The sequence below is a fragment of the Cryptomeria japonica genome, chromosome 10 (genome assembly GCF_030272615.1).
Source record: "Cryptomeria japonica chromosome 10, Sugi_1.0, whole genome shotgun sequence".
NCBI classification, from domain to species: Eukaryota; Viridiplantae; Streptophyta; class Pinopsida; order Cupressales; family Cupressaceae; genus Cryptomeria; species Cryptomeria japonica.
The window spans coordinates 676041833-676054567 of NC_081414.1; the positions used below are offsets into that span (position 1 = coordinate 676041833).

Consider the following 12735-nt stretch of genomic DNA (forward strand, 5'->3'; position numbering starts at 1 on the left):
TGTTCTATTTGTGACTGTTATTGGGCTTCTTTGTGAGCTTCACGCCGTGAATGGTTTGAATTTCCAAAGTAAGTTTGAGTTTTATTTATAAAAAAATTGGTTTTGTAATGCATTTTTTAATAGTCTGCTTATTTTCCCCCTTCGTGTGCTTGCAGGGTTGTTACTTTGTTTATGTTGTTTAACTGTTTGTGGGTGTGACTAATTGCAGTCTGTAAGGCAGTCGTTGAGTTAGGTTTTGTTGTGATTGTGACTGTTTTATTGGGCTTCTTTGTGATGCATTTTTTTATAGTGTGCTTAAGTTTTTCCGTGTTGTGCTTTTATTCAGTAAGATATATATATATATATATATATATATATATATATATATATATATATATATATATCGTGTGTATATATATGCACATTTGTATACACATACATATATATAGAGAGAGAGATTTATATAGATGTGTTGAGACTTTAAAAATATCTTAATCCTTGCAGGCTTGCTACTTTGTTTATGTTATTTAACTATTTGTGGATGTCACTACTTTCAGACTACAATGTAGACTTGTATTAATAAATCCTACACACTTTAGAATGGAGTTATTAAAACAGACATTTAATAAAACCCTCTATATATACATACGCACATGTGTATGTATACATACATGCATATATATATGCGTACATGTGTGTATTTATATACATGTATACATGCCTATATATATACATACATACATACATACATACATATAGATGTGTTGGCAGTCTAAAAATTCCTTAATCCTTGGAGGCTTGCCACTTTGTTTATGTTATTTAACTATTTGTGGAGGTGACTACTTTCAGACTACAACACAGACGTGTATAAATAAATCCTACACACTTTAGCACGGAGTTATTAAAACATACATTTAATAAAACCCTATATATATACATACGCACATGTGTATATATACATACATGCATATATATGCGTACATGTGTGTATTTATATACATGCCTATACATACATGTATATATGTATATGTACATATGTGTATGTACATATACATATATCAGCACTACAAAGCATTCTAAGAAAAACAATTATATATATACTTTGTTTATGTTATTTAATTGTTTGTGGGCGTGACTACTTTCAAGCTACAACGCAGACTTGGATCATATATACATATATACATACGCACATGTGTACATATACGTACATGCATATATATGCGTACATGTGTGTATTTATATACATGTATACATGCCTATACATACATGTATATATATATGCACATATGTGTATATACATATACATATATCAGCACTACAAAGTATTCTAAGAAAAACAATTATATATATATGTACATCATGTGTATATATACGTACATGTATATTTATACATACATGAGTATATATATATATATATATATATATATATATATATATATATATATATATATATATATTGGTACTCTAAAAATTTGTCTATCCTTGCAAGGTTCTTACTTTGTTTATGTTGTTTAACTATTTGTGAACATGAGTACTTTCAGATTGCAACGAAGTCTTCTATATATAAATGCTACAGACTTCAGAACGGGCTTATTAAAACACTTATATACATACAGGTGTACGCATAAAGAACGTTGACATTCGTGCACACGCAGGGATGTAAACATTAAAGACAACGTTACTTTGAAAACAGAGCGCACGCATGGATGGGACTGGAAGTGGGCAGCTGAGGAAAACGCAGGTCAATTGTACCTAGATATGATTGGTTGTAGAATTTGTTTGACTATTTGGAGGGTGATGAGAATAGAATCTGGAACCAAAGAAAGAAGACGTGAAAATAAAAATGGGATAAAACACAATTGTTTAGATAAACAAGAACTGCGACCAATAAGAGAAGTAGAGGAACACCAAATATCACCATGTTGAGTGCTGAAGAGATAGATTTCTAAGGCAAACAGTATTTACAGTTATGGGTTAGGAGTGATGGGATCATTTGACATGGGAAGCTATCAACATCAAAGGAAGAATGTGTTGGGAAAAGTGGAATGTATTTGAATAAACTTATGTGGTCCATTTTGTTCATATCAGTTCCATTATGTTCATTCTTGTTGCTCTGCCATGAATATCAGAGTTTGGAGATGCAATGGCTGATTGGCTTTAGGTCTTTTTGCATTATAAATGTACATTGACTTGGCTTCTTATATGTAACCTGCATAACTCCAGGGCATTGACCTTTCTGAACATGGATCCAGAAGCTGGAATTGATCCGCTTGACTAAAATTCATTAATATCATTATTATTATTTTGAACTTAATTAGATTTGAAAGTCAAGACAAACAGTAGCTATTTAATGAGTTGTATATTGGTTTCCACTGGATAAGAAGTCTGTTTATTACCAAATTTGGTTTTCCCTCTTTTTAGGTGTTTACAATTTGGTCAAAACAACTGTGTGTACCGTGGAAATAGCAATAAGAGGGCAGGGAAAATTAGGGAATCCTTTATGTTTCATTAGGGCCTAAGCCTTACATATATAAGGGCCGAAACGGAAATTAGATCTTCTCAAGGATATTATACATAAGTACATATATATATGTGTGTGTGTGTGTGTGTGTGTGTGTGTGTGTTTATATACATGAATACATGCCTATGCATACTGAAATTCATTATGATACGCTAAATCAGACTAAGATCATTATTATTATTTTGAACTTAATTAGATTTGAAAGTCAAGACGAACAGTAGCTATTCAATGAGTTGTGTATTGGTTTCCACAGGATAAGAAGTCTGTTTATTACCAAATTTGGTTTTCCCTCTTTTTAGGTGTTTACAATTTGCTCAAAATAACTGTGTGTACCGTGGAAATAGCAGTAAGAGGGCAGATTTGTGTTGGTTGTTAAGGCAGACGAAAATGTTTCTCTTCCAATGAGGAAAATTTAGCTGCTGAAATTTCTCTCATAGAGACTCCACGAAGATTTGATTTCACCTAGAAATTGCCTCACAACTACATTATGTACTATGAATCTCCAATTAAGATCACTTTACCTTAAATGGACAGGAAAATTTATGGAATCCTTTATGTTTCATTAGGGCCTAAGCCTTACATATATAAGGGCCGAAACAGAAATAGGATCTCCTCAAGGATATATATATATATATATATATATATATATATATGCATACACGTCTGTATTTATATAAATGCATACATGCCTATACATACATGTATATACATATATCTATACATGTATATGAACATATAGTACGTATCAAAGTGAACAGGTGTCATATACATGCATATATATATGCGTTCATGTGTGTATTTATATACATGAATACATGCCTATGCATATATGTATGTAGTCAAGACAACAAACAGGTAAATAACATAAACAAATTAATAACCCTGCAAGTACACCACGCGCGAAAAAAATAAGCACACTATAAAATAATGCACTACAAATTTAAAAAACTTCAAAATCAAAAGTGAATGATTCGTAAAAATTTTCATAGCAAAATATTCTCGAGAACAGTAAAACAAATTACATTTTAGGGTTCCAAGTGGCCATAAAGAACGTCGGTCAATAAAAATATCTGCAGAATCCAAAACCAAACTAAATTTCTTTTAACCTAGACTATAATTTAATCGGCAACATAATGCTCAAAACCTAAATCCCTGTCAAAGTGAACAGATACGTTGCAAACTGAAAGTAATCATGTCCACAAAAAGTTAAATAACATAACCAAATCAACAACCCTGCAAGCACACCACGGCCAAAAATAAGGACGCTATCAAATAATGCATTACGAATTTTGAAAACTTAAAAATAAACTAAACAGGTACCTGACAAAGTAAAACCATTCACGACGAGAACCTTAGAAACAAGCCCAACAAAATAGTCTACATTCGTGCACATCACCGAGGACAAAAAGATTAAAACAAAGTAAGAAATATCGTATTCGACTATTGATGGTGATTAAAACTTAAATCAATAAATATCTGCAAACTGCAAAAACCAACTAAAACCCTTTTAACCTACAACAAAATGCACACAAACCGAAAGTGTTTTGTAAATCATTGCTAATCCCAACTTAATATTAACCTGCTAAAAAAGTGTTTTACCCTACAACACAAGGCACATACCTGTGGCTTCCAGACTCAAAGTAGCCATGCCCACAAACAGTTAAATAACATAAACAAAGTACCAACCCTGCAAGCACGGGACGACAAAAAATAAGCACACCATAAAACAGTCAATCGCAAATTGTAAAAACTTTAAAATAAAACAACCACTTACCTTGCAAGGTAAAACCATGCACGACATGGAGCTTAGAAACAAGCCCAACAAAACAAGCTAGAAGAAAACCTAACTCGACGAGTATATCCAGTGTTATACGAAAATGCCTTGCAGACTGGAAGTAGTCACGCCCACAAACAGTTAAATAACATAAACAAAGTAACAACCCTGCAAGCACACGAAGGGGGAAAATAAGCAAACTATTAAAAAATGCATTACAAAACAAAAAAAAATTAAATAAAACCAAAACTTACCTTGCAAATTCAAACCATTCACGACGTGAAGCTCACAAAGAAGCCCAATAAAACAGTCACAACCAGAACAAAACCTAACTCGACGTCTGCCTTACAGACTGGAAGTAGTCACGTCCACAAATAGTTAAACAACATAAACAAAGTAACAACCCTGCAAGCACACGAAGGGGGAGAATAAGCAGACTATTAAAAAATGCATTACAAAACAAAAAAAAAATTAAATAAAACCAAAACTTACCTTGCAAATTCAAACCATTCACGACATGAAGCTCACAAAGAACCCCAATTAAATAGTCACAACCAGAACAAAACCTAACTCAACGGCTATATCCAACGTTATGCGAAAATTTGCAGAGCCAAATATTGACGACAACAACAAAACAAATTAGATTTTAGGGTTGCAAGCAGCCATAAAGAACGACGATATTTGTGCACAGCCTCGGGGATGAAATCATTAAAGATAGCGTCGCTTCGAAAACAGAGCGCACGCACGGACACGACCGAAAGCGGATAGCGGACGGAAACGCACGCACGCGTCACCACGTTGGCTGACCAGCGAACACGTTAGCACGAGAGGGAGAACGCCACTTGCACTTTTCCTGCGGCTTTCTCCCACTAAAAACCTATTGGCTTAATAATAATAATTCAAAATATTGTGGTCAATCTAATCAAACATAATAATGATAATAATTCAAAATATTGGGGCTACGGTCTATTTTCTATCAACAAGAAATAGAAAATTATAAAAAGTGAAAAAATAGCAAATAAATTAATAGATCACGGACGGCGGCTGTGTCAGAGCTCTCGTGCTTCGTGCCATGCTGTACTGGAATACGATAAAATGAGTGGGCGGATTCTTCTTTCAAATCATGTGGCCCCGCTGTCCTGCGATGCTGCAATCTTATTTGTACTTGCCTCACAATTCCTTCCACGCGTTCAACAAATTTCATCACTTTCTCGATCGATGCGAACCTTAGAACAAGCGTCAAATCATAAAACCAGTAAGAATTTTTTTCTGGAATTGAGACGGAAAACTAAACACACAAATCAGTGGTTTATTTGGAAGAGATGCTTGCAAATTGCAGAGTTTAGAACAGTAAGGTATCCAGGCAGGTGCTAATGAAATCCAGACTGCGAAACTTGAATCTCCAAAGAAAATATATTGAGCAAATTACTGGATTATTCATGCTCTTCTCTAATCCTATAATCGTTATTACAGAGATTTCTAAGCTTAAGTTACAGCCTTGCCAAAAGAGAAGCTTTTCGAGCATCTGTGTACAGAACAATAAGTTTTCCCGATCAACATTTTCTTCCCCGCTGGTGGACGATCATCGGTAAAGAGGGCATGACTAAGGTTAAAGCCAGCCTGTACTTTGCTCGGTTAAATTTTACCATTTCAAACGTGAAGAAACGCAGAAGTAATGCAGCAGCGATTTTCATCTGCAAATAGGCTGATTCCTTTCCCAGGCAAATTCTCGGCCCAGCCTGCATTTTAAATGAAATCAGGGTCAGTGAAGCACGAGCGTTGAGTGATTATAAAATTTCAAAAGATTTAAGCATACATGCCTGAAATGCTGTGAATTTAAATGGAGACTGAGGCTGAAATATGCCATCCTCGTTAAGCCATCTCTCAGGCTTGAATTCTAGGGCATCATTTCCCCAAAGTCTCTGCATTCGCCCCATCGCGTAAGGTACATAGTTTATCACATTGCCTTTCTTAATTATGGTGCCATCCGGAAGAATGTCATTATTCACAGCGGTCTTCCCATCCTGCAATGCAGAGAAATTTTGACTTAACATTGACAATTTAGTTGAGGAGTTTCAAGGAAAAGATTGTGTTCAAATTTTATTTACTTACCGAGCTAATTTAGTTATCTTTGTATCTTTTGTCACTTGTTTTTCATCCAGGATGATGATTATGGTGTGTAATCGAAACATACATATAAAAATTGAGCATATAAGATTTTTTTCCCCTGAAACTCCTAATCGTTGAGTGCGGTATGGAATGTTGAGGCAAAAAGCAAACATATAGTTTTTCGCAAGAAATTCCTAATCAGACTGTGATTTGAAAAATAGAGTTTTTCTTCTGAAACTTTGTGATCTGAAATATTGAAGCGAAATTGAACCGATTTTTTTCTTGAAACGCATGGATTTAAAAGATTGAGAAAAGATCAAACAGTTTTTTTCTTGAAACTCCTAATCATAGAGTGTGATTTGAAATCTAAAATGTCTGGTTATGAAATGTGATTTAATATGTTGAGGCAAATATAAAGAACATGGATTTTTCCTAAATTTTTCAATTATGGAATGAAATCTGAAGCCTAAGGACAAAAATAGAACACAGTTTCTTCCCCTGAAACTCCTAATCATAAAATGTGATCTGAAACTTTAAAGTAAAAATCAAATAGAATTTTTTCCTGAAACTCCTTGAGTGAATCTCATGGACCATGAAAAGTCGATGTTTATTATCCATAAACTAATATTACGCTGGAGGTTTGTAGATTTTTTTGTTACCAGACTCATCCGAATGTTTAAATGGAAAATTTTTGAATTACCAGAGGAACAGCAGGATATAAGCGCAACGTTTCAGTAATTGCAGCGTGCAAATAATGCATATTATTATTCAGCACGTCATAAGTCAGCAGTTCAGAGAATTTCTTAAAGCAGCATACATCATCCCCCTCAATGGTGCTGCTGCTTAACCCCGGAATATCCTGTAATTCTTGCACTATTTTGTCTTCTACTCCCGGATTTTCAGACAACAGCGAAAGCAACCAGGAAAGTGTGACAGCGGTGCCATCTCGCCCTGCTAGAACAAAATTGAGAACTGCATCTCTCAGCTTTCTATCATCATACAAATCTGGATTCTCCTTGGCCATTGACAGCATCCTCGACAAGAGATCAGATTTGGACCTCACCTGCAATTAATCAGGGTAAAAATGCTCATAATCATCACTGAAATTAAAAATTAAAAATAATAAGTTTATTAGGGTCCTCATCCAGTACCTCGTTATCTTGGATGGACTTTTTGCGCTTCTGTATCAAATGATAGGTAAAATAGTCCAAAACCCTAACATCTTCTTTAACTTTGGCCTCTGCACCTATGTTAAAGCGCTTCTTCAGTTTCCAGAGGGGGTCGAAATATCGAGAAGCGCAAACAGCATTAGATCTGTCAAAAGCTGAAGCAAATGGGACATCTGGAAGAGATAAATCTAGACAACCAATTTCAGTTCCAAAGCTAAGCTCGCATATAGCATCAAATGCCATCCGCATCAACATATCCTGCAAATAAAAACAGTTCTCAAAATCTTACCAAATCCAGAAGAAAATTCATCATTTTAGTTTCCAGAGTCCAAAAATCATCACGGCTGTAAATGGAATTAAAAAGCATCATCATACCAAAGCGGAGTAAACTTAAATGGTTATAATCCCTTCAACAAAACATCTACCAGATGAAGCACAAGCACAAACACTTATTTTACTCTGCAAATCATAGAAGAGAAGCACAACTGGGAGCTAATCAAATCTAAGGAAAACCCAGCTCAAAGAAAAAAACCAGCAACCTTTACAAATTTATGCAATGCAATGAAAACAGTTACCTGCATATTTACAACAGCACCATTAATGGCCTGTTGCTCCAAAACAGAGTTTAATTTCACCGCATATTTCCTGAAGGTGGCTGTACTGTAAACCCGGAGCATCTTGGGGGAAAACTCCAGGCTAGCAGATTTGCGTTGGAGTCTCCACATGTCCCCATCCGAGTTAAAAATACCATCACCCAGAAGGTCATACTGAATCTCATGAGCAGCACTCCCCTGCAAAATGAAGGAAAGTTAAAAAGAAATAAAAAATCCAATTTCACTATCACAGATAATGGAATTCAGAAACTCAAAAATACTGACCTTTACATAGTTATGAAAGTTAACCTTGAGGATATACTCAACATTTGCAGGATCCACAGTGAAGAAGAGTCTGAAACCCATGTAGCTCACCTCGAATGTGGGCATTTGCATAGCATAGTCTGTGATCCAGTCGTACAGGCGGTGGAAATTTGCTGTGAGTTCGAGAGTAGAACCGAGCAAGGGCCATGGTATAGGTCCTCCTGGGATTCGATCCCTCAACCTTCTGATCCAAATCCAAATGCCCAGTGTTGCTCCAGCTAGTGTTATAGATAAGACCAGAGAGTAAGACATTGTGTGGCAAACAGAAAAAGGTTCTGCAGCAGTGTATCGTATCTTTTTTCTGTTTTGTTTAGTTTATAAAGAAACCTCGAAGCTTTCCCAAATAAATGAATTTGACTGGCATACAAGGAATCCAACTTAATTGAGTATTACCTACGTTAGGCATGGTAAGTACTACTTTTTAAAATATTCTAATAATGGGATTTGTTTGTAGTGTATTGTCATAATGAGCAAAGGTGATCAAAGTGGTATATTAAAAAAATGTCATACATTTCAATTTTATGTCAAAACTTAAACTTTTTTAGTTTTTTTTTAAATTCTAATAATATTTTTATATTCAATGTTTCAAATTTCTTTAATAGTTTCAACTTTTCATTAATATAATGCATGCAACTTCAAAGTTGAAAGTATAATGTTTATTTTTTCATTGAAAATTATTTTTTGATAAATTTAAATAGTTATAATTTCATATGTAATTTTGAAAATTCAATATATTTGTGTCATAATAAGTATTGTACAAAAGTTAATACTAAAAAAAATAAGATTAATTCAATTAAATAACAACATTCATTAGGAGTGCAACTCAAGTTAGCCTAATGATGGAGAACTTGTGCTCTTGAAAGAGAGGTCACAAAGTTCAAATCCCACAAGGCAGTAGGGTATGTACATCTTATCAGCTTCGGCCCATTACCTATAAAAAAGCAAACAAACAACATTCATTGGTAATAACAACAATGGAAAGATAATCTTAAAGTTCATATTACAATCATTTAAATTGTAAATATTTTCCCCCCCTTGTTTGGCATCCCTTCTTCATCATTAACTACCTCTTGGTCACTCTATTTCTTCAAATTTCCAAAAAAATTAGCAAAAAAATAAATAGATTTCAATACCAAATGAAACTCTAGTTGAAAAAATGGAATGTCACACTTTTTCCAAAACTTTCAAAATGAAAATCCCTATTGGGGTTCACCACGCAGTGCAACGACATCGTTGCAAGCCGTGTTGGTATGGCATTCCGAGTTTGAATCTCTTGCAGGATATTTCGGTTGTGATGGTTGGTTTGTGTGCCCAAGGCGTTCATGGATTTTGGTCAGTAGTTTGGTACATTTCCTGGTGGTGAGTGGTCTGGCTTTGATGATCGTGGTGTTCATGCCACGCTGGTGTTTGTGCTAACTGTTCCCCGGTGGGTTTCGTTCATGCTGCAATCGTGGTGTTCATGCTATGCTAGTTGCTCCCGATAGTTTCTCTTCGTGCAAGGGGTTGGGCCATTACACTCGAAGTTATAGGCATGTGATGTGAATTAGGAGAGATAAGGTGAGAGGTGCAAAAGAATAGAGAAATAAGGAGATAAGCGTGGAGAGCTAAGGTGAGAACGAAGTGATAAGGAGAGAAGTGAAAACGTGGAGAGATAAGGTGAGAATGGAGCAATAAGGAGGGCAAGGTGATAAGGAGAGATGATTGTAAGATTCAATTAGGAGGTTTTAACACCTCATCATAATGTACTCGGGAATGGGGTCCCCCTCTGTGGCCCATGTTGGTGCCCAAAGCCACAGATTGGAAAACCAAAAGACTTGCCAAATCCTCAAGTAGTCCAATCAACCTTGGCCAATGAACAGGAATGGTCAAAGACCAAATAACTCTGCACTTTAGGCTCCATTGAACCTAGGTGGGTGTGCCTTTTCCTCTCAAGCACAAAAGAGGTTATTTATAGTGGATTTAAACCTTTTAGCAAGTTTACACAACTGGCAATTTATTGTTCTGCAACTATGCTTTATTATGTGCTTTAACTGAATGCTTTGAAAAGAAATGATTGTGAATGTATATTGAAAATGAGATTGCTTTCAGGACTTAAATAAAATCTGCATAGATCAGTTCATAGAGGATTTGGGAAGAACGTTTCTCTATCAGGGACCTTGAATGCATACAGATCAAAACCTCAAAAGATCAATAACAGACCAGTGCCTCTATCCGAGGATATATATGACACTCCATGGATAAAATATTTTATCAACTCAAGAGACAATTTCTCATCAACTATGAAGGTTCAGTATGCATTACACAAACAATAAGAACTCAATCTTTCACTTAATGCAACGACATGTGATTCACATCATAGCAAATCTACAAACAAATTTATCAAGAGGACAAAGATAACTCATCAACACAAAAGTGTACACAATATCTGGAAAAAGAGACAATGAACCTTGTATATTAATCTTTAGGAAATAATTGCATACATAAGCTACACTTGTAAATACTTCATTACAGATTGTTTGCACAAAATGATACTTCTTCTTCCTATAGACTTCTCTAATACAAAATGATATTCAATCCCTACAGCATTATCTTGTTTTTTTATTCCCCCCCTTTTACATAAAAAATGACTCCCTCTAAGTATGTGAATCAAAAGGCATATATGAAAGGACACACCCTTTCATACACAAAAAGGAGATACAGACAATTTCCCTTCAAAGGACACACCCTTTGGTTTAATAAATAAATAATTACAAATGAGAACCCTAAAGATACTAAATGATGCTTTAATAATGTGTCTTGTATTCTCCGTCTTGATAAAACTCCTCAACAAGTATTCATTATCTTCTCATTATTTTCTGCACACAAAGATAAGCCAATCAAATTCCTTGATTTGAAAATTAAAATATCTCACCTTCAATTAGGTCTTAATTGGAAGGATCAATAATCTTTATTCCCTCATACAAATACTTATTAAAATAATTCATTTAAATCAAAGTATTAAACACTTGTAAATATTTATTTAAATAAAATAATTTACCCTAATGATAGTTTTTCATAACTTAAGGTAAAATATTTTATATGAAAGGTAAAATAAAATACTTCCCTTTTAAAGATGACATCTGTGAATCAATATTTCAGCCGCATTTACACCCTACAGTCTGAAATATACATTTAACTTTAATATTTCCCTTTGTTGCGCATCCATTTGTGCCACGTATCTTCTTCTAGTTCGCTAGCGGATCACCCTTTATCTTTTGGATGCCACTAGACACCATCTGTCTTGCCATTTCATTTGCCATTGGACCTGGGTTCTTCTTCTGCGCTCTGCCACGTGGCACATCTTGATTTGCTTGCAAATCCACCGGGATGACACCTCATTTGCCACCTTGGCAGCCGCTATGTCACAGGGGATATAGGTCGTGCAACTTCATCTTGCAGTATAGCAACGACCGTTGATCCACCTCGATCTTGCGTGCTCGTTAACCTCCCCTTTTCTTCACGTGCTTAGTTGCCAAGTTGCGGGTTTAAACCAACATGCATCTCTATCCTGCAGTATAGCAACGACCGTCAGATCCTCTGCGATCACCGTCCGATCAGTCAAACTTGCTCGATCTTTATCCTCCATCTTAGCCAGTATGTTGTAAAACTTTGGTTTCCTCGAGATACGCGCACGCGTGGGGTCCACCGGCTTCAGCCTTCTTCACACCAAAAGTCTTTTGTCTTTCAACAGTTATCATATAGGTCGCTTTGGACTTAAACATTAAAAGAGCCTATCCCACAAAAAATGTGGGATAAAGGTTTTTCCTTTTCTAACGCAGCTCCATGTTCTTCAGTTATGCTCCTCGAGCTGACCTCCTTGCAATTCACCATCCGCCGTAAAAATCTTATCGGAATTCGGCGTAGCATAAAACTCCTCCTCTCGACGTTCCAATGAGTCTTCAATCTATGTTACTTTATCAGTATAACTCACACTGATATCCCTGCAGGCACTTTTATCTTCATCGGGGGTCAGAATAGCCCTTTTCTATTCCTCTCGATGTCTCGATGTTACTTCAATGCACTTTTATGCTTTATACCTCCAAGTCTGCTTTATCGGTATAGGTAATACTAATGGTTCCGCCTTCAGTTCCCTTCAGTCATCAACTATCGGTATAACAATTTTTACACTATCCCGATAAGCCGATGTATGCCGATAGAAAACACCCTCCTTCTGCCTCATCGAAATAAGCTATCCCGATGGTATGACTTTTCTAAGAGTGTGCATCA

The 12735-nt window shown here is 35.5% G+C and overlaps 1 protein-coding gene across 1 annotated transcript; it reads right to left on the bottom strand.

The window, feature by feature from the left end:
* Positions 1–5668: 5668 nt before the first annotated feature.
* Positions 5669–8809, bottom strand: LOC131076937 (cytochrome P450 704B1). The gene is made up of 6 exons (XM_058014293.2): positions 8431–8809; positions 8128–8343; positions 7535–7810; positions 7084–7446; positions 6095–6298; positions 5669–6013 (listed from the first exon to the last, which is right to left on the bottom strand). Exons 1-6 carry the CDS (start codon positions 8719–8721, stop codon positions 5828–5830), a joined length of 1536 nt encoding a protein of 511 aa, XP_057870276.2. The 5' UTR covers positions 8722–8809; the 3' UTR covers positions 5669–5827.
* Positions 8810–12735: the final 3926 nt, after the last annotated feature.

Excerpts from the sequence above, each read along its gene's own strand:
- LOC131076937 (XM_058014293.2), bottom strand. The coding sequence starts at position 8,721 with ATGTCTTACTCTCTGGTCTTATCTATAACACTAGCTGGAGCAACACTG. Across the intron at positions 8,344-8,430 it reads ACTTTCATAACTATGTAAAG|GGGAGTGCTGCTCATGAGAT; the intron begins GTCAGTATTTTT and ends TTCATTTTGCAG. Across the intron at positions 6,014-6,094 it reads TTAAATTCACAGCATTTCAG|GCTGGGCCGAGAATTTGCCT; the intron begins GCATGTATGCTT and ends TTTAAAATGCAG.